Source organism: Labrus mixtus, chromosome 4, assembly GCF_963584025.1.
Source record: "Labrus mixtus chromosome 4, fLabMix1.1, whole genome shotgun sequence".
NCBI classification, from domain to species: domain Eukaryota; kingdom Metazoa; phylum Chordata; class Actinopteri; order Labriformes; family Labridae; genus Labrus; species Labrus mixtus.
The window spans coordinates 6379688-6402356 of record NC_083615.1 but is presented as its reverse complement, the minus strand read 5'-3'; the positions used below and the strand labels follow the sequence as shown (position 1 = coordinate 6402356).

The 22669-nt window shown below is 37.8% G+C and overlaps 3 protein-coding genes across 5 annotated transcripts; 2 read left to right on the top strand and 1 right to left on the bottom strand.

Moving 5' to 3' along the window:
• Positions 1–285: 285 nt before the first annotated feature.
• On the bottom strand, positions 286–9080 carry cib2 (calcium and integrin binding family member 2). 2 transcript variants are annotated; one of them, XM_061035407.1, is made up of 6 exons: positions 8938–9080; positions 5592–5626; positions 3383–3494; positions 1660–1807; positions 1366–1561; positions 286–1043 (listed from the first exon to the last, which is right to left on the bottom strand). In XM_061035407.1, the coding sequence occupies exons 1-6, from the start codon at positions 8938–8940 to the stop codon at positions 1022–1024; spliced, it is 516 nt and encodes a 171-aa protein (XP_060891390.1). In that variant the 5' UTR covers positions 8941–9080; the 3' UTR covers positions 286–1021. The 2 variants fall into 2 exon arrangements, with proteins under 2 accessions (XP_060891390.1, XP_060891389.1); XM_061035406.1 differs by lacking the exon at positions 8938–9080 and adding an exon at positions 7093–7598.
• lrrc61 (leucine rich repeat containing 61) lies at positions 8589–12523 on the top strand. Its single transcript, XM_061035405.1, has 9 exons — positions 8589–8791; positions 9791–9886; positions 9969–10115; positions 10250–10310; positions 10430–10515; positions 10600–10665; positions 11428–11496; positions 11676–11801; positions 11898–12523. Exons 1-9 carry the CDS (start codon positions 8764–8766, stop codon positions 12002–12004), a joined length of 786 nt encoding a protein of 261 aa, XP_060891388.1. The 5' UTR covers positions 8589–8763; the 3' UTR covers positions 12005–12523.
• A 496-nt stretch (positions 12524–13019) lies between these two features.
• Positions 13020–21669, top strand: idh3a (isocitrate dehydrogenase (NAD(+)) 3 catalytic subunit alpha). Of its 2 annotated transcripts, XM_061035403.1 has the most exons (12): positions 13026–13116; positions 15323–15388; positions 16303–16365; positions 16511–16594; positions 16728–16842; positions 17196–17383; positions 17501–17634; positions 17724–17826; positions 17944–18008; positions 18446–18530; positions 18705–18857; positions 18950–21669. In XM_061035403.1, exons 1-12 carry the CDS (start codon positions 13090–13092, stop codon positions 19031–19033), a joined length of 1167 nt encoding a protein of 388 aa, XP_060891386.1. In that variant the 5' UTR covers positions 13026–13089; the 3' UTR covers positions 19034–21669. The 2 variants fall into 2 exon arrangements, with proteins under 2 accessions (XP_060891387.1, XP_060891386.1); XM_061035404.1 differs by lacking the exon at positions 15323–15388 and having other exon boundaries at positions 13020–13116.
• The last annotated feature ends 1000 nt before the right edge of the window (positions 21670–22669 follow it).

Here is a 22669-nt window from a genome sequence, read left to right as displayed (position 1 = left end):
CTGCGAGTGCTGAGGCAGCTCTCTGCTAATGATCACATCCTGCTTAACAAGTTATTACAGCTCATATGATGGGCAATGCAGAGGCACAGTCATTTCCCGAGCTTTACTGTGTACACTCACTGATCATTGCTATTTGGGTGGGTTAAAGTAAATCTGTATAAAAGGACTAAACTAAACTCATAAATGTTTCTAATTTCTTATTGGTTTTTGGTTACCTTACAGTGAGCGCTCCTTTGTTTTCACTGACATCACAAATGCTTTCACGTCAGTAATTCAGGCAGAATACACAGAGAAAAAAAAAATTTATTCAAAGGACGATGAATACCTGAAGTCACATAAAATATTGTGACATGTTAATCCCAAAAAACATGGCTGTATTCAAAATCTCATGATACTGGCTGAGACAGAAGATAAAAGCTTTAGTTGACCGAGCCCTTATTTAACTGGACAACAGAAACATGTGATTGTCATAATTCTCCAGTTCTGTAGTCAAAATACACAACAACTGTAAGCAATACGCGGCATGTACAATTAGCTCATATTAAATACCTGTAAGCCCTTAAAGCCAACACCGTGCTTTCATTCACTTCCAGCTTGTCCTTAGCAAATACCTAGTATCTTGTGGGTCATTGTAGGAAGACTTGACTGGGGGGGTTTCCCATGTGCAATATACTGTAACTGTAGGTAGATAAGCATTTGATGCATTTTCTAATCTGCTCCATAAGTGGCAGAGTCTGGCTAATTCCCCACATTTTCATCCCTCAATTGTGGAAGGAATAGCATTTTGTCCCAACAAGAGACCATTTCAGGTCAAGCCCTTTCATAGCTGGTAAAAGGATAAAACACTTTCACAGACAGAAAGGAAAGTGAGCACCCCGTGCAGTCAGCGGTATCCAGTATTTTGATGTCTAACTCATATATGTCCTGTCGATGAGAGGGAGGCAGGAACTGTGCTGTGGTGAGGACAGGATGCACGTAGAGTCCTGAGGTTCACCAAACTGTCAACCATGGAATCTCTTCATCAGATCCGTATATGGAAGGTGCTGGACAAACAAAAGAGACAATTTTCAGGGACCAGCATTGCAATGTAAGTAGTTATTGTTCTCGTATGTGAGTATAACCACACAGGAATCAGGCAGAGAGCAGTGATGTCATTTGCATACCACTGATTTGCATACCATTGGTTTGCATGAATGAGCATAGTGGTGGCTCAGCATGAGTGATCGTGTCTGGCTGACAGTTAAATGATGTAAATGATGAGCAGCCATCTGGGTAATGAACATTTTCAGTAACCAGGGATGCACAGAGCATTGTCCTACAGTATGAAAGGACATGCATGTATTGGTTGATGTTTTAAACAATTACCTTAGAAAGTCAGGAGCCCTTGTTATCATGTTTTCAAAGTCAGCATAGGAGAGTTTGTTGTCTCCGTCCAAATCTGCCTCCTCGATAGCTTTCTCGCACACCAGCACCACCTCCTCAGGAGTCAACTCCTCTTTTGTCAGCTTATTCAGAGTCTTTTCCAGGTCCTCTTTACACAGGTAGTTATCCACATTGTAATCTATGTGAAACAGGATATTGGTGCAAACAATCATACATCTTTATTGAATAAACGACTGGGATATTTGAGAAAATGATTATAGATGTTTTGGTCACTACCATATATTTTGAAGGCATAAATGGCCTTGAGTTCCCTTGGAGCAGTTTCACTGAGGACTGAGAACATGTCAACAAATTCATTAAAGCTGAGATTCCCCATCCCATCCTCTGAGAAAGACTCTACGATCCTGTTGCGGAATGGGTTTTCCTTCAGATAAGGAGAAAATCAACATTTTCACACGAGTGTTAGAGCACAATAATGTAGAGCTTTATCTGATTTATATACCCCATTACATTTTATTATAGCCCAAAAGAAATAAAGCTTTCATGAGCTTATCTTTATGCTCTTTTGTCAATTTCACAAACAGGACTTTTTCCTCTTTTTGTAGACGACTTTGGGTCTGACAATGTTCTTTTGTCATATGGTGTTCCACAGGGATTGGTTTTAGGATCCCTTTAATTACCCATGTTCTTGCGAACACTTGGACAGTTTAACGGTAGATTTAGCAATATTCAAATAATTTCTATGCAGATGGCATCCAGCTAAACCTTTAATGATACATCTCATCCATTCTTTTATTTTTGAATATTTTTTCTGGTGTTCAATTTTAGTATACCTATCTGGAGTCTTACAGTACCTGTCATATTACTTTTTGATTTTTATTTGCCTTGTTTTAGTTAACTGAGATGCACTTTTTGACTGGTATCTGTAAATTGGGCATATAAATAAACTTTGCTTGCTTCATTAATGAGCTGCAGAGGTGCTTTTCTGCTGAGCTATGGCTTTGCTTCATCTGAAAACAGGCTGAGTCTCTCTCTTTGCTGGTATGGGGAAGTCAATATTTTCTCCTTTGTTGCTTAAACATAAGATCCATCTGGAGATTTTATATCCCATATAATAAGATGGGTTGATAAATCTTGTTATAAATCTAAAGTAAAGTAGGTCTAAGGTAGGCAATAAAAAAAAAGTTTAAATATTGGTATATATTCCTAAGCTTTACAAAACAGGATGGTTAGCATGTTTAGGCTTAATACAAGCTCAGCAAAAAGAGCCAATTGAATCAGTCCAGTTTACTCTACAAAGCTCATTAAAGCTGACTGGGAAATATATTTATGAAGCTGTAGAGAACATTGGTTGATTCTTTATTGTCTTGGCCTCATCAGCCCTGTCATTGGTACAGTCTTCATCTTCCTCCTGCCATCCTCATAGACCTTGAAATCATGTGGCAGTTTAACAGTCAAGAACCAATTATGCCCAGGGTAAGGACGCATTATGAGTCTCTGTGCTAAACCCTCAGTGGATAAGGCCTCCATATAAAATTGTGTGGTACTTTTGTCTGGAGGAGAAAAGTGGAAGTAATTGCAGCTGGATGTCACGCAACATGCCTCTTCTAAAAATTTTGTCGATCTTTTCAAAGGCGGGTTGCATAAAAATAGGATTGAAAGAGTCAGTCAGGGGAGAGAGGTTGAGAACGTAATGGCACATTAACTTTCATACCCTCACAAAATGTGACGTCATGCAATCAGATTCATGCTGACGACGGTTAAAAATTAAATTCTGTCCTCTGAGAGAGTGTCTGTATTGATTAGGTGTTGGTGCACATGAGCAGTGAAGGCCATGGTTGTTTTGGAGTGGCATTAGCACAATACAAACATCCAAAGAAAAAGAAAAAGATACACACCACAAGTAGAAAATAAAACTTGAAAATAGCCGGATACATAATAGTTTAAAAGTTCTGACATAGGACATATCTAAGTGTCTGTTGTAAAGATGGATTTTTACCTTTAATTCTGGCATGTTGACGATTAAGGCTAAAGGCACCTTACAGTCAGGATCATTGGTGTAGTCCATTGGTACAAGATGAGGAGCCAACTCGTGGTATCGACCATGTAACCTAAATAAAATAAGAATTTGTTATATACTGAGTCATCTAACATTAACATAAAAATGATGAACATTGTCTCTATTTATTAACACAAATACCAAAAACTTTGTAATGCAACGGATGTAATAAGATGATGTATTAAGTCTTTAATTAATGAATACAACAAGTACAGTGTAACAACTATGGAATGAACATAAATAGAAACATGCCCTCATATTGGTCAAATATTTAGAACAAAACTATGAAATTAAGAATGTCACATTCTTTGAAATGGCTGGTAAACTTAAACAACTTTTTATTTCCTTAACTCTTAAAAGCCGGTTATTCTCAGTTTGCTGCACCAAAGAAATCTAATCATTTTGAAACTCTGTCATTCATGTCATGAAATCTTTATCTTCCCCTTCTTTCTTTCTGTCTGTCTCTTTTATTTAACACCTCTTTTTTGAGATCATTCATTATTTATACATTTTAATAAACTCAGAGGAGGCTGTATGAACGATAATGATGTGGAGAAAGCCAGTGCTTATCTTCAGCCCTTCTTTCACAACGTCCTAGGACAAATCCTGTCTGGCAAGACGTACTCTTTTATCAGCAGGGACACTGTTAGAGGACAAACTCACTGCAATTAATAAAGATAAACTTGTCAAAATGATGTGGTACCAGTGAACCTGCATATCTTACAAACAATGGCCCTTGAGAGTGTTTGAACTACCCAGCCTCTGTGACTTTCAAAATGAGGTTTTGTATTTTAGGTTTCAAAAACAGAAAAATTATAAAATCTACTGTTGATGATACAACATAAGGGTTAACTTGTCAAAACCATGATCCTGTTGTAGTGTAGTGTTGCTTGGATTGTTATTGGAAACTGTTCTGTATATGTAACGGCTGGAGATAGAAACAAGAAGGATTCTATGAGGGTATTAAAGCAGAAGACCCAATTAGACGCTCTGCTGTATCTCAGTTTTGTTTCAAGTTTAATGAGGTCCTTGAAGATAATAGTGTATCTCTCAGGAGGAACATGTACATGCGCAGTAGGAGTTAATCAGTGAAAAGGGAGGGAAAAACTAATAAGTATTTAAGACACTTTAAAACTGTCTCAAGCGCACGGTGAATAAACATAGAGAAAATGAAAAGGGAGAAAATTCAAAATCAAGAGTCTGCAATAGTCCTGCTGAAAATGCAGTGAATCGCCTTGGGCACAAAGTTTACACCCTCAACATGACTTCATCGCCTCTGATTTACAAATATAAACTGAAAAAGTTCAACTTTAATTCTTCATAATTTGTGCAATTTAAGCAAACAGTGACAGCCTATCATGTCTGACTACAAGCAAATACTTTAAAAACTATTCAACCGAACATACAGGGCTCATGTCTTCATCTATTGTTCCACTACAACCTTTGTGAGTTAGCATTTCATTTGAGTATAGATTCAAACATGCTGCAGAGCCCCTGATAAAAGACACTGAAACCATGTGCGTCATTATTAATGAAAAAGCTCGAGATTTGTCTAACTGATGCCTGCTAACGAGGGGGTGAGTGACAGGAAGAGAGAAACGAAGCCACCCACTGAGTCATGATACCTCATCCCATCATCAAGAGATTCTTTTTTTTTTCTCTTAACTGTTAGGGGTGCACATGCTGAAGCGGGGAGGAATGTGATACTGTGTTGGTTGAGGCAGAAAACAACACCACAGTCAAAAGGTCAACGTAACTTTCAAAGGTTTAGGTAACATACAGTTCAGAACCTTCTAGATGTTCACTTGAAAATGTGTATAATTTCACACATAAAACGTGCCATTCATACTGTAGATGTAATGAAGTGGGTCTGGATTGGCTGTAGCTCTGCAACATGTCTGCTTTACAAAACAATTCTCTTACTTTAACTGAATCAAAATCACTGTCTTCTTGGAGGAAAAATGCAAATGAAGGTTACTAAGAGAAGACAATGCATTACTAAGAGAAGACAATGCAATGTAAAAGACAGCTTTAGCACATTTATGTAGCATTATGATAATGCTCTCATGGTTAAAGCAAGTGGTTTCAGGATAATAAACAGTAAAGCTCTTGTTAATGCATCAGAGTTAAGTGATGATTAAAGTCTTACCGCAGAATTTCTTTGCGGGTGAAAAATGTACAGTCCTGAAATGAGGTAAAAAAAATGACATGTTAGAACAAAAAATAACAAATAGTCAAATTTAATAAAGGACTCAAGTTGTGTAGTTTTGTCAGGTTTAATTGGGATTTGCATAGTTTATAAAATACCGTCATACAATCTACAGTAAATGACTCGTCTGTGAATCATATATGATTACATTACGGTTCCTGTGAGGTCATGTGAACAATTTTATAGACTGTGAACGTGTGTCAAGGTGTCCAGTGTCCCTTACACGATGATGTGTGGGAGTGTTGTCACCTGCCACTTTGCAATAGTGACGACAAGGCAGAGGAACACGAGCTGCATGGTGTCTGACATGCAAGTACTGGCACGCACATTATCCAACAGCCTTACTGCAGGCGCCTCAATTTAAAATGTCCCTTGTGTTGTATTCAGTGTGAGTTGTGCTGGTGAGTGTGAGAGCCAGAGCGCAGCCAGCTGAGCTCTGGAGAAAATGTGATTAACAAAAAAAAAAAAAATCATGCATTCCTGGGGAAACCCAATTCGATTCATCCTCTCAGGTCAAAACAGTGCCAAAGAAATGTGGGTCAATGAATGTGTGTGGTAGTATATGTGTAAAGTAAAACATAAAACACTCAGCATCAGTCAGTAAGTGTTAAATTTGGTGTTAAATCTTTCAAATTTGATCCTAAAAAGGAAAAGAAATAAGCTGTATTGGTAGTGAAGAGGGAAGATAGTTAGTAAGGCAAACAGAAAGCAACAGTACTCCTAGGAGAGCTTTGAAGGAGTAGCATGAGTAACCAGAGAGGCTCTTGAGAACTATAAGCAGTCTCCTGAGAGTAGGGTTTCACAGAATAGCGCACCAGCTTGGCATCAATTATTAAGTCCACAATGAATCACATGTTAAACCTGAGCAATGGAAGACACATTTCTTTGCAGGAAAAACCTGGATTATTGTTACAGGGAACCACAGGTCAGATATGCTCATAAGGTGGTGGAAATCAAACGACTTATCTACTCTTGACTATCAGGACTATGAAAATATTTAGACAGCAGAGTCAGAACTGAGATCTTTTTAGAAGGAAATTGATAAATGCCAATTGACCATTGTGCAATTTTGAAAATGTATATTTTTTGCTTTTCAACAACATAATCAGCTTGTTTTGCTTTACCTATTAAATTCAAGATACAGGGCTTTAAATGTCAGGAATGATATGCCCATATTAGGAAAATAGTGAAATAATGATGTGTGATGATAAACATGGAACAGTACTGAAAGTTAGTGGAAATATTCAAACAGTTCAGTCTTTAAAAAAAGCCTATAAGTGTGACCATTACAATACTGTACTCTTTGACTCCACATTAAACTGAACCTTTATTTTTATGAAGATCCCCTTTTCAATCAAAGGAACTATTTTAATCTTGTTTTCCCTGCTTCTGGAGATGTTCTTACATCTAACATGCTGCATGGTAACACTTGCAGCCTTACCTGGTAGGCATCAAGTTGCTCGTCGGTAAATATAGTCTGTTTGTTTCCCATCTTAATCAAACCATTGGTCGTTCGTGCCCATTCACAATTGCCTACTGAACGTCCGGAGGCTTTTCTCAATGAAAGGCATTTAGTACTTCCGCGGAGACTAAAGTCCCCGAACAGGAGGCTGCAAACTCTAGGTCGTTGTAGTCCTTAGAAGAGAGGTCCTCCATGAGGGTTTAAAGAATTGAGGATGCGTGAAAAAAAAAAAAAAAAAAAGGTAGCAGACCAGCGTTCTGTTGTGTCGGAGCCAGAGGAGGTTGTCTGTGGAGACCAAGAACTGCAAACTGATCTGCTTCTGCTGAGGCACCCAGATACTGTTCAAACCAATAGGACCTCTGCTAAACAAATAAATAAATCGACCACTGTGAGCTACAACATGCTGCTAATGAAGATGAACTAGATTGGTGGGCCATTTAATGTTACAGGCTAACTGCTGTTAAAATCCTGCTGATATTACAGTTTTATTTATGATAAGAACAACAACAACAACAACAACAACAACAATAAATAACGCATTAACATGTATCAGCAATTGAATAATTGAATAATTGCTCAAGATAAAGCTTGGTTATACTTTGCGTCGAATAATATAATTCTTGAAGTTTATTTTTTTATATTTTTGTTATACTTATCAGCAATAAGGTTGATTAAAGCGGCATTGAATTAATAAAATACATTTACTGTAGTATTGTACTAAATAAACTGGGTTATGTTTTGCGAATCAAAAAGTAGGCTATATTTCTGATTCTTGTACTTCAATCCAATTCTCTCAATTCAAATTCAAATTAAAAAAAAACAACTTTATTTGTCCCATTTGGGGCAATTCAAAGGCACACAGAGCAGTAAATTAACAACAGTGCAAGTAGACGAAACATTTTAACCTATAATATAAAGTGTCAATTTAAATACAACTTAAAGCTTAGACTTAACTTAAAAATACAAAATATAAAAAGAGTAGATATAAGTGGACAGTGATCGGACTGACAGATGTAAACAGAACTATGTGCAGTAAACGAGAAATAAATATAAATATATACAGAGCTATGTGCAAGTCGACTAAATACTAAATACTAAATGATAAGTTATAAGGTGCATGGTGAATAATGGAACATGTTTCTTTTCCATCCCTTCTCACTACATTATGATTTATCTCAGTGGCATATTTCGTGCATTATTTCACAGTAAGACTTTGCATGCATTTAATTCTTTTTTTGTTGTTGTTGAATTTCGCATTTACTGAATTCTACAGTCTACAAAACTCTTTCAATCATGATTTTTTTGTTTAGTTTTGCAACACGAACACAACTTTTAATTGAACCTGTTGCACGGAAGGAGACATTATGACAAACACTGGAGGTCTTAGTCTTCAGCCCCCCCTTGGTCTTCTTCATCATCCCCCCATGCACGGTCCGTGCTGGACTGCAGAGACGCTGAGGTCCGTCTCATCCACCTGCATGCTTTCTGCAGCACAGCAGTACAGTGAGCTGTGTCCTGACTACACCCCAGGACAGATGCCAATTTCACACTCCCATAAAACAACCACCTTCTTGTCTTTCTACGTTAAAACCCTCGCTTTTTTTTTTTTTTTTAGTGCTGCTTTCCAAGTAGCAAAAAAAGTTGCTCACGATGGATTCTAAGCGAGATAAAGAGCAAGGTAAGTTGTACTGGATAGCTTGTTGCTAAACGCTTGTGCTAGGTAGGTAGCCGCGGCTTAAGCTAAGCTGCAGCTAACAACGCATCCCTCGTTGCACAACATTTTACGTTATGCCATCATCAGAGGGAAAAAAACCGAATAATTACCATTTCATTGAATTACCCAACCCACTTTTCATTCGACTGAGTCATTCCTCCGCCGCTGCATCACGACTTGCAGGTTGCAGCATACATTAGCTACCCGGTGGCTAGCTGTGAAGCTAAGCCAAAACACCCATCACTTTTTTTTTTTTTTTTTAGTAAACAAATGCAAGACGTGTGGTGGCCCTTCTTGTCCTCCTCAGACCATTTCCCCCCCCCCCATGTTAAAGTGGTGTAGTGCTACCCTGTCTTCCACCCCTTGTGCAGCTTACATTGAAAGTAAATAACTTGTTTTATAATATACTAGGATAAAAAAAAAGGAAAAAGCAGACCCCAGCATCATTATTTCTAGTTAACCTGATGAGTCTTCTCTTTCAGTGACGCTGTTGTCCCCAGGGAATCAGTGTTTCATTTGTGCAGGCTCATGAAAAGAGTATGCATGTGGAGTCGTCTGAATTCTGTACTGATCCTGCCTTGGGAAATGAAACCAAATATAACTTCATAAGAAGTTATTCATGCGTGCAAGCTGGATGGCTTTACACCGTCATAAACAACACACTGGCTGCACATCATCCCATGTGTGTGTGACCCCTGTCCTCTGGAGATGGCAGACGAAAAAGCTCAGTGTGCTGCTGCCACACATTCAAAATTCCGTTTGAATTGGGATTTACTATTTGCAGATGATTGCGTTGGTAATTTGATTGCTCCACCGTAAACCAGAAGAGACACAGTGCTTCCAGCGTTTTGGCTTTTTTTTGCAGTGCTGACTCACGAATAAAGGAGTCTGTGACTGTGTTGCCTGGTTAGGAGCAGCAAAGTGCTTTGTTACGCTGCAGTGTTGTTTCTCTCATTCTTTCAGATGCAGACGTGGAGAAGATAACCGCTGTGCTGCTCAAGTCACGTACAGGAGAGTTTGATTTGGAGTCGATACTGTTTCTTAAATTGAGAGGTCTTGGTAAGATGTGATTAATGTCTTACTGTTCAAACTAGCCTTAAAAGTGCGTTATTATTCTGAAGGTTATGTGTTTTTCTCACAGGAATACATGACCTTGGATGCATCGGGGAGTGTATGAATTTAGAGAGACTGGACCTCTCTGGAAATAACGTCTCAAATTTAGCTCCTCTAGCATCTCTTCGGCTTCTGTTTGTGCTCAATTTGTCTGCCAACAGGATTTCCAATTTAGGTAAGATTCCAGGAGTAAAATACTCTTTTTTTTTTTTTTTTTTTTTTTTTTTTTTTACCCACTATTTTCTTCATCATGAGTAGAAATACTATAGTTGATCTCACTGTTATTGTGTTTTCACTTTTGTTATTTAGAGCCCCTGCGCAGTTGTGAGAGTTTACAGAACTTAAATGTGGCTGGTAATATCATCTCAAGGTATCCCTTTTTAATCTGTTTTAAATGGATGTTTGGCTCCTAGTAGCTTTGATTGAAGAGCAATATCCTAAATTCAAAGTGAAAATGATCATGTTTAACCGGTTTGTGTTTTTCAACAGCATCGAAAACCTTCACTGCCTTCAGTCTTTGAGGAAACTAGAAAATATACGTTTTAAAGACAACACTTACAATTACTCTAATCCAAGTAAGTTTGAGTGACTCTTTGAAAGCAACCCATAAATAATAACATTCCTAAGCGAACCTAAAACAATTCTTTACTGTTTGTCAGTTTGCAGGAACTCGTCATATAGAAACATAGTTCTGGAGATGTTCCCCAACATCAAGGTGCTGGATGGTAAGATATAAGTGGATATTTTCAGTCTAGTGGATGATAGTAAAGCTAATATTAATTTCAAGCTGCATGCTTAAGTGTTAAACTCAATTAATTTCTCAGATCTGACTTTATTTTCTACTGCAGTATTTTTTTAAACATGCCCTAATGTCAGGTTTAAGGATGAACTGCTCATGGTTTTTAAGCTGACCTGCATGTGCACAGAGACTTCACATGCAGCACACAGTAGTATGAGAATAAACAAGATGTCAGCTGAGGTTTTAATTATATGTTAAGATGCAGTGAAATACTGCACATAAAAGTAAATCAAATCAGAACTGAAAAAAATGAACAAATCGTTGCAAATGAGAAAAGACGACTTTGGACACTTGGCTGCATTCTGCTGTTGTCTTCTGCCGTTCTTATGTAGAGATCTGCCTAAGTTAAAGCCTCACCATGACAGGACATTTGCCTTTTTAAACTGAAACAAACAACGCTGGCATATCTTTTCCCTAGTGGGCAATTTTGGACACCGTTGCAAAAGAAGCGTGAAATGTAAACATTGTGTCTGCATCAACACACAGCCCTGTCGTGTCCTGCAGGCACCCCCATTTACACGGACACAGATTTTGCTCTGTTATAACCCCTGTTGCCAGATTTGCAGCACAGGGATGTTACCCAACCCATTCTGTCTTTGACTTGAACAGGCTGTGTGAAAGAAGGTGCTTTGTTAAAGGTACTCCTGTAGTGTGCAGTCTCTCTTTTAAACATTTGTTAAAATTGTAGGTGAAAGAGTTGTCGGACGTGGGAGTGACTTGTACCAACTATGCAAAGACATTGATGAGACCATCAGAGGTACGTTTCCTTACTAGTGTGTTACTGGGTCATTTTTGGTGACTTCTTGTTTAAATGTAATTTTTATCTTACACATGCCAAGATCTTCAACTGTAATGTCCAAGGAATACAATTTATTTCACAGGTTAAGTGACGTTTACTCACAATCTGTCTGTGTTTGTCTTCCTGTGAATGTTTAGCTGGATTATACAAAAACGGACAACTCGTTGAACACTCTGATTGCAAACCGTGGGTGGAAGACAGTTACTGGGACATAAAGCGGTCAAACAATGCCATCATTGATGAAGCCTACAAACAGTTTAATGGTAAGACATCATATTGTTGGGGGGGGGGGGGGAAATGTTGCACGTGAACTTCCAGCTGTAGACTCAACTCTGTTGTGTACATTTCTGTTTCTATAGAAGTTCTTCATGAATGCAGACTCCTCAACAACAGAGCCACGCATGTTATTTCACAAACGGAAAGATCCATGAGTCTGAAGAAGCAGCCCAAACAATACGCCATATGAGTGGGAATATTTTGGACACATTTGTGCAACATTTAGCATCTTTTTGTTGTATGAAGACCCATGCCTAATGTACTGTAGGTGTTTTCAAATTGCTAAGCTATATCCAAATGCTTGATAAGTATAATTGCCAGATACATGTGCTGCAGTGTGAGGCATTTGTTGAATTTCTATTACATCCTATGCATTGGATGACGATATACAGTATGTAAGTGGTTTGAAAACCGTTCTCCATTCTGACACTCTTCAGTTTGGTTGAAAGATGTCTTTACTTGCACAGTGTGCATTTTGTACCATGTTGTAGCCTGCATTTATGCTCAGAGCTATGCTGCTAAAGAATTTCTATAAGTTTTAAGTAATTAAGAGCTTTTTCCATTTTGCATTGTTAGATAATTTGGGGAGTTAATGTGCCCCATGCTGTATGGTTTCTTTGTAAGTTGAACTTTTGCAAAATGCAATCAAGTGATTGTTTTAGCTGTTTCTACTTGTTTTATATCATAAAGTTTATTATGTGTATAATCATATCTACAGTCTTCTTTTAGACCAGTCATACATGCATTTGATTTTTTTTCAGTATATGCTCATACAGAGAAAAAAAAAAGGTTATGGAAGTCACACATGTTGACATTGGACGAATCTCAGTAGCAGTCCACTGGCGCCATCTGCTGGTATCTTGGTGTAGTAAATTTCAATAGTAATTTTCTCAGGTCATTATTCCACAAGAAATATCGGTAGTATGTTTATAGTCACTGATAGAGTTTATTATCAGAGAGGTTTTTTTTTATTTTATGTATTTATTTATATGTTTTTACTGTCTGTAATACATTCAGAGCTACAGTCTATGATAGTCCAGCTGAATCCCCTTCAAACATGATTTGAGTTATGGAAACAGCAGCATATACATGCACGGTATTCAAACTAAATAAACATTTGTTTTACTGTGATAAGGTGTCATATTATATGTGGCATTATTAAATAACCTTTTTAATTCAGTAAAAGTCTTCAGACCGGAAATCCGGTTTGTGTTGTGGTGTCGTGAGCTTTACGGCTTCTGCTGCTTCTGCTGCATCGACCTTGTCTAGCAAAGGATGGCAGGGAAGGCGTGGAGGTCAGCGGTACGTATAGAAGAAGAAATTTTTATATTTCGTCCCTGTTGCAACAAAGAGATTGCACAATGTTTCGTGTGACCATTTTTTTTATGTGCCTTTAGTTTACGCATTCAAATACCGCCTGTAAACCAGGAACAGCTCCTGCCCTGGCTAACCTAGCTAATGCACAGGCTAGTAGCTTGTAGTTACTATGGCAACCTAACTAACTATAAAGAGACTCCCGTATGGCGTCCAAGAAGCGAGTGTTAGGTATGTGCACATGTTCAATCATTTGTGATGAAGCTAAACTCCTTTAAAAAAAGTTTGGAAACGTAATTTCGGTCAAATATTTCGCCCCTTTAATAATACTAATTGGTGTTGTATATGTTGGAAAGCCTGATTAGTCACCATTACAGTGAGGTATAACATGTAAGGGTCGTGCATTAGTGGAATGAGCAACACAGCTAAACGTGTAGGTAACACCCCAAAACAATGTGCCAAAATCAATGCGATATTCTTCTGTTGGTACTCACTCCTGTTTTGCTTTAAGTGTTTCCAGGTGTATGCAAGTTATAGGTGCATGACTGGCACCTGATTGACAGCACTTCAATCAACCAATCTTTATTTGTATAGTGTTAATTCATAACACTTGTGTGTATGGGTCCTGCATACTGCTGTTTGCTGCATGTGAAGTCTCTGTGCACATGCAGGTCAGCTTAAAAACCATGAGCCGTTTATCCTTAAACCTAACATTAGGGCATGTTTAAAAAATACTGCAGTAGAAAATAAAGTCAGATCTGAGAAATAAATTTAGTTTAACACTTACGCATGCAGGAAAATATCCACTTATATCTTACCATCCAGCACCTTGATGTTGGGGAACATCTCCAGAACTATGTTTCTATATGACGAGTTCCTGCAAACTGACAAACAGTAAAGCATTGTTTAAGTTCACTTAGGAATATTTTTATTTATGGGTTGCTTTCAAAAAGTCACTCAAACTTACCTGGATTTGGTGTCAGCCCTGGTACCATTTCCAAACTTAGGACCAAGTTCCGTGAGACTGGTGACATCAAAGACTGACTGCGCAGTGGGCGTCCCAGGAAGACAAACCCCCAAGAAGACCGGTTCCTAAACCCTTGCTTCACTGACAAAACGTAGGCTTTCTTCCAGAGATTTACAGGCAAGATTTGCAGAACGGTACCACAGACAGATCTCAGATCAGAGAGTGAGGAACAGATTACACATTGCAAGTCTTCGAACTAATAAGGCTGCCAGTGAGCCTTTAATGACTGCCCTTCACCGTCAGGCCCGTTTGCGCTGGCGTCTTCAGCACCGACGGTGGAATCCAAGAATGTGGGGCAGCGCCATGTTCAGTGAAGAAGCAAGGTTCTGTCTGCGGAAGCTGGATGGCAGGATCAAAGTATAGAGACGGCGTGGAGAACGCTATGCAGGTTGCGGCACAGATCGCGTGACATCTCTCAATGGGGGCAGTGTGATGGTGTGGGCCGGTATCTCTCTCACAGGCAAAACAGAACTTGTCATCATTAAAGGCAAGCTCGATGCAGTGAGATATCGAAATGAGATTCTGGAGCCAGTGGCAGTCCCATATCTCCAGAATCTGAGACCTAACTCCAAACTCCAGGATGTCAACGCTCTCCCCCACAGAGCCAGGATCATTCACAGAGTAGAATCCAGAATTTGGGAGTGGAGAGGATGGAATGGCGTGCTGTGAGTCCAGACCTCAACCCAATTGAACACTTGTGGGATCAGCTTGGGCGTGCTGTATGTGCTAGAGTGAACAACACAAACACGCTGGTTGTATGGATCTTCCACCAGCTACTGACGTCCCTGACAGTGTAAAATGAATAGAGTGTAAAAATTGCCTATTTGTGTTGTTTTTTTCCTTATTACTGTGGGAGAGTGCAATCATCCATTCCAGTAAGCAACTCAAAACAGGACTAAATACCAACAGAAGAATATTGCAGGGGATTTTGGCAAATTTTTTGGGGGGCGCTACCTACACGTTTAGCCGTGTTGTTTATTCCACAGATGCACGATCCTTACAAGTTATACCTTGTTGTAATGGTGACTAATCAGGCTTCCCAAAGATAAACAACAACAATAAGTATTACGGTATTGAAGGGGCAAAATAATTGACCAAAATAACGTTTCCTAACTTTTTTTTGAGGAGTACCAAATACTGTATCTATGAAATGTCCCTCATTTGCAGATTCTTAATCTCCTAAGAAAGTGGGGCGTAACGCTCCATCGCGAGGATAAAATCAAGGCACAGGAAGTAAGTTGAGCACTGAGTTTCCTCGCTGCGTCAGAAAGAGCGAACTAGCTTCTCGCATACTCCCTTTCTTGAAAAGTGAATCAAATCTGAAATGGACATTTTGCTTTGCATATTTCTAAGTTCAGAGCACCTTTGCTTTTGCGCTTCTGCAATAGCGTACCTGGCTGCTCTTAAACTGAGAAACAATTTATTAAACTGTTTTTTTTCCTGTACAGCTAAGTGTGACATCTTTTCATATTTTAACTGTATGAAATTAAAAACACTTTCCTCTGTGGCAGAAGTTATTAACCCTTCATCCCCATACATAAACTACTATCATCACACACTATCGTCTTTTGGGGTTAGGATGTTTATGATCAGTCTAAGCCTTTTAAATTGTAGATAATCATTAATTCTAAACAAGACAATAGTCAACTGCTTATATAGTATGGCTAGCAGGCTATTTAACAAGAACTGGTAATTCCACTTTTTAACTATAGTCTTAAATTCAGAATGTCTGTTACAGATAGCTTCATCTATCTATCTGTCTATCTATCTATCTATCTATCCATCCATCTATCTATCTATCTATCTATCTATCTATCTATGCTTCAAGCTGTTTTTTTTGTTTAGATTAGATTTAGATAACTATTGTTACTTGTGACTCTTGTATAGCTGTGGTAGAAACAAGTGTTTACTTTATTGTTACATTAAAAGTGAACAGTACTCTTCAGCATGCTTGATGGTAAACGGCACACATTTCTTTGGTTATTCTGCTCCTGCTATGTTCCCTCCTTAAAGCACCTTAAATCGACATAACATCCTGTCTCTGTGTTAAAAAATGTTCCCATCCTCTGTATTTGACTACATAACAGCCCTGTGAGGTAATAAAGCTTATTTTGAGGAAAAACCTGATCCCTCACTTTGATTGTCAGGTGTCATGGGCGGTTGGAGCTTTGAAGAAAGAGCCTCCACAACCCAGGATGTTCACCAGTGGGGTATGTAACTGTCCCTCAGAGGTGCAGTAAAGTATTCTAAACAATTTGCGGTGTCTCTTAATCCTGGTATTAACTTGTGATTATTCTGAAGTATGTAATTATTATTGTATGACTGAATGTCATGTGTCTTTATTCGTCCTCTTAGATTAAAACTGTAACATTAATCCCTGGTGATGGAATTGGTCCTGAGATCTCCTCTGCTGTCATGAAGATATTTGAAGCAGCCAAGGTAAGTTCTGAAGGAATACTGTCATTGAACAAATGTACATAAGGAACACAACCTAGAAAATGATTCACAAAGTAGCAATGGAGTGGACTGCTCTTCATTTGTATTGATTATTATTCATATACTTGATCGATAGGCCCCCATTCAGTGGGAGGAAAGAAATGTTACAGCCATCCAAGGACCTGGTGGAAAGTGGATGATCCCTCCTGATGCTAAAGAATCAATGGACAGGAACAAAATTGGCCTTAAAGGTAGCATGCTTAATAATCGCTCTATTACCTATAATATAAATGGGATCAACTGTTGACATTTAAATGCTGGTAGTGATGATATACCGGACTATGAGTGACTAATCTCTCCATCCCAGTAGCTCTACAATGATTAATTTCAGCAGCAAAACATAGTGAAGATTTCTTTTTGTAAATAGCACTTGCTAAAGTTAAGACCAATATAAATGTTAACCCTTATGTCAGAAAGAGATTTTGGCAAGTTTGTTATTAATACATTAAAATCATGGCACATCTGGTTTAGATCTTGCCCTCCAAAGAGGTGTTTTCTATCTGTGTTGGCACTTTAAGTAGTAAATCATTTGATCTATTTATAGGACCTTTAAAGACCCCAATAGCAGCTGGCCATCCCTCTATGAACCTGCTGCTGAGAAAAACCTTTGACCTCTATGCCAATGTGCGCCCCTGTGTGTCTATCGAGGGCTACCAGACCCCCTACACTGATGTGAACTTGGTTACCATCAGGGAGAACACTGAGGGAGAATATAGTGGGATTGAACATGTGGTAAGACTGATACAGTGACGGGAATCAGCATAACATTATCTTTTTCTGAAATCATACACACTATTTGTAGTTTACAGATTTGACCCAAATCTTGTTTTGAATTTGTGTATTTTTCAGATTGTCGATGGAGTAGTTCAGAGTATTAAGCTTATCACAGAGCAAGCCAGCGAACGCATTGCAGAATATGCTTTTGAATATGCAAGAAATAATCAAAGAGCCAGTGTTACTGCTGTTCACAAGGCCAATATCATGTAAGTTATATTCCATTCAAATTCATTGGAGTATTTTTTCATTCAAAAGCCATTTCTTGAAATAATTATTTTAACCCATTTGTCAATAGGCGCATGTCAGATGGGCTCTTCCTACGAAAATGCAGAGAGGCTGCTGAAAAGCACAAAGAAGTGAAATTCACAGAGATGTACTTGGATACTGTGTGTCTTAATGTAAGTCCTGATATCTCTTGTTATTGATTTTCATAGTTTCATAGTGGATGGATAAATAGTTAAAAGTTAAAAAATGTTCCTTAAATAATAAAGGCATTATTAATACATGTTTTACAGATGGTACAGGATCCCACACAGTTTGATGTGTTAGTGATGCCAAATCTGTACGGAGACATTTTGAGGTAAGATAGATGGCATTGCAGCAAACAGAAATCTTGTGTATATGCACATGTAAAAGCATACATAATCTGGCTTTGTCTTCAGAGCACAAAATTAGCACCAGCCAAGTGCTGGTAACATAAGTAACAGGAACTCTTGCATAATTTACCAGACCCTAAAAAACACAACTATAATCAAATGAGTGGTTTGTTCAATTTGAACAGCTACATGTATTCTGGCCACTTGTTTTATTTATTTTAATGTAAACTTAGAAATGTGTTTTTTTTTTGTATAACTCTGGTAAACTAAATTATAAAAGTTTTAACTCAAGTGAAAGGAGAGGTGTATAACAAATTTGAATACATCCTTAAGATTAAAAAAGGTAAAAGAACATCAGTTCAGAATTAATACGCATGGTATTTATGTATGCACTGAAATAAATCTAAATTTACCTTTGCAGTGATCTTTGTGCTGGACTAATTGGAGGTCTTGGAGTGACACCTAGTGGAAACATTGGTGCCAATGGTGTTGCCATATTTGAGTCGGTATGTTCTATTTCCATTCTTGAGACTCGTTTTTCATAACAGGCTCAGATGATTTTGTGAAGACACATTGCAGTTTCATTTGTTTGTTTTTCATACCTTTTCAGTCGTTTTGTGTTTTTTTCACAGCAGTATTTTCAACTATGATGAATGATTGTCATTTAAATCCTCTGTCAGGTTCATGGAACTGCTCCAGATATTGCAGGGAAAGACATGGCCAACCCCACCGCCTTGCTGCTCAGTGCCGTCATGATGCTTCGGCACATGGGCTTGCATGGCCATGCCAAGAAGATTGAAAGTGGCTGCTTTGACACCATACGAGACAAAAGGGTAACCTCTGTTTAAATAATTTGTGCTCTACTATTTTCATGAAATCTTCCTGTTTTGATTCATAAAGTTTGTGTTTGTTTTTTGTCTTCAAGGTTCTAACGAAAGATCTGGGAGGAAACTCAAAGTGCTCAGAATTTACAGCGGAAATATGTCAAAGAGTACAGGATATGGACTAAAAAGGTTTCCCAGGTGTCAGACTGGCTGTGTGTTGGCTGCTTGATAGCTGCATTTTTATTATGGCATGTATAACATGACCAAAAACTAGAGAATAGAAGGCTTGCCTATTTTACCACAAGCAGTGCACAGTACTCTTCAAATATCTAATAAAATTATATGTAGAGAGCTATATTGCCTCTGTATGAGCAACATGTACATCTACATCAGAAGAAAATGTGACTGGCTTGAAAACAAATGTACAAATCTTAATAACATTTATGAGGCCAATGAATATACAAACACATATAAAACCTGTGAAGGGAGACGGGTGAGAGCAGGGACATGCAGCCAACACATGGCCCGTCTGAATACCAAGACAGTGCGGGCTGAATCCTGCACACACTGGAGCCTCATGCGATCAACACACAGCCAGTGTGAAGCGGTCCTTAGGATCTAGCTCTCTTCACTTCATCATGATATATTGTATCTGCACATTTTACACCAAAATATGTATTTAAAGAAGACTCAGGAATTGGAGTTCCTGAATGTTAAGTTTTCTCTCCGCACACTCCAAAGCACTATCTTCAACATGTCGACCTAAAGTTACTGTAGATGTGAATATGAATCATTCGTAAGATTTGTGATCTGTGTTGGATATCGTCTATTTATTGGCTGAATAAAGCCTCTTTTTTACACTGTTAATTTAACATTGAAGGCACATTCCATTGACCATCATGAGCTTCCACTGTCAAAAGGTCACACTAAAAAAAAAAACAATTAGTAGATATATTTAACTTTTATGTGGTTTAAAAATTACAATTGTGGCTTTAATGATATTAACTCTGTTGCATGAAAGTTACAGATGTCTTGGTGTATTTTTGTTTCACGTCTTACTGTTTTTCTTTCTGCAAATATCATGAATGTAAACTGTGAAGAAAAATAATATTAACATGAACTCAGAAATGCTGGGCCCTTTATTCAGTGAACTTGCCACATGTTCGTTTCATAAGCCACCTCAGCTCATGATTTTAAGAGTAAAAATGAATTGTGAAGCCACACTATTCTCATCATTCCATTAGCAAATATTATTCATTACTTCCAACATATTCTCGGTTTCCTCAAAATTATTAAGAAATGAAACGTTTTCCATACTAATCATACATTCTGATTGTGTACACATGACACAAATCTATATTCAATGCACGTCCACAAGAATGATAATATATGCAAGTGAGACATGATTTTCATACTAAAAGTTACACAGCCATTTCTCTAGGAACGTGACACTTTTCTTTTTTTAGATATTTGTTTGGGTCATTTTTGCATTTATTGGATAGGTCAGCTGAAGAGAGACATGAAATGTTGGGAGGAGAGAGTGGGGGATGACATGCAGCAAGAAGCTGATGTTGGATAGGAAACCCACAGCTGCTGCAACCGGGACTATACATACGTGGGGGCACGTGACCTAGCCACTGGGCTATTTGGAGCCCCCGACACTATTCTTGATAGAGGCTCTCTTTGTGTATCACTTTGTGGTACATCTTCAACATGGCTGGACAACGAAGCTTCATTCTGGGTCCTGTAAAAAAAAAAATATCAACACTTAATTCTAAAAATCCAAACCAAAAAAAAGCCTTATTTAGCCTTTTCTTTTATTAATAAATATATATAATTGAAATGTAGGCCTGTGTTAACATCCTGTTTTGTCATAAAACATTCTAGGACAGACTGCAAAATAACAAAACTAGAAAACGAGATTTATTTTAAGACAGAAGAAGATTTTTAACAGCTAAAATGAAATAAGCTGCAGCCTTTCCTTTGGTGTGTTAATACTGCCAATGTAAGTCTTTCGATAGTTCACTGTGCACATGTTTATTTCCAAAGATACAGTTACAAAACATCCCATTATGAAAAAAAATAGAACAACCTTTTGGGTCACAAGAACAGAAAAGAACTTCCTCTTGTCAAATGAGCATGACATTGCTGATAGGTTGCTCCGTCTTCACTGCTTCCTCAAAGGAGGAATATTCTCTTTTCTATCTGAGGTAATTCACTCTGATTAGAGAGTGAGGGCACCCTGACATTACATCTGTTTGTTGCAATGATGATGTTGCTGCATATTCTGTCCAGAACAACATGTGCTCAGGTTTGTTATACACCGAATGTGAGCTGGTGACCTTAAAAAAAGTAATTATTTTGACACTAGCCGTATTGTTCAGTTAGCTCTTCATTTCATTATCTCTGTGATGTAAGGGAAAAAAACATATTTGTGTATTCATCAGGTTTCTACAGTACAGTCATCCATCTACATTTTACTTGTCTAGTCCATATTTCATAGACCCGTGAAAATAATATCTCCCCAAAAGTAAATTTCACTCGTGGCCTCGAGTCCATGTTGGCCTTTTGGTCATGACAGGCTGAATGTTACCACGGCTTTAACCGAGAAAATCCTTATTTCTGTAGTTTCTGTTCATGAAATTCAAAGCACTTAAACATAAAAAAAAATCCAAATATAAATATTACATTTCTTTTATTTCTTCATAGGCCTATTGTAGTTTGCGAGCTTTGTGTCCTAAAATGAAGTGAGGGCATGTGCTCATGCTATAAGCCTCACTAAAGTGGATATTAAGGCAAAAAAATAAGAAAACTTTGAATCTGTTTGTTTTCATGTCCTATTCTCTCACTATTGTGTATCTTAGAGAGTAGCCTAACTTAATAAACATGCAGCATAATCCTCTTTTTTTGTGGGTAAAAAAAAATTGAATGTGCCCTTTCAGAGAGCTTCTAATGAATTAAGAAAAACAAGATTAGCTACTTTTAGTTTTAACTTCTGATGTTAAATCGTATATACTTTTATTCAGACCCATAGGTACATATCATTGTAATAAAGCACAAGAAATATAAATACAGGACATCATCATCAAAGGGACAAAATCACTCAAGTTCTCAGTCATTAAAATACAAAGAGACATATGCACAAGAAACCTGAGGAGTATCACCTAGTGTGGGCTGAGTGAGAGCTGTTATAATACAATTTTCTGAATCAATACTCAACTTATAAACGTATAAAACAAATGTCTCAATACGATATGAAATATTCTAAATGCATCATTATATGCTACCTAACTTTTTCATTTTATCTTTAATGTAGGCCTAATTGCACCACAAGCGAGCAGTGTCCTACAGTGGAGTATAGTAAGCTCTAAAAAAACAGTTTTAACTTTGGCTGTGCATATTATTATTATTTTTTTTATTGTGATAAGGTGAACAAGTACAAAACAAAAATGTGCACATAGACATGACAATTAAAGCAACGGCAAATAAACAAAAACAGGCAAAACAGAAATAAACAAAACAAAATCAAAATACGCAAAACATTAGCAAAGACAAATGCAATTGAAGTAGATATAATAAAAGTCGAGTAGTAAGTTGAAGTAGTGTATAAGAAACGTGTGAATGTGTGTGTGTGACAGTATAATACATTAAAGTGAGTGGCTGAGTGGGAAGTAGCAAGAAAAATAAACAGAAACAAAACTTCTGGTAACTTGAAGGTAATATGTCCCTAACTGTCGATACCATGTGATGCTAAGCTGTGTATGATTACATAATGTCGTTACCCAGTTTTTGCGTTTTGTTTTGTCTTTAGGTCTGTCTTT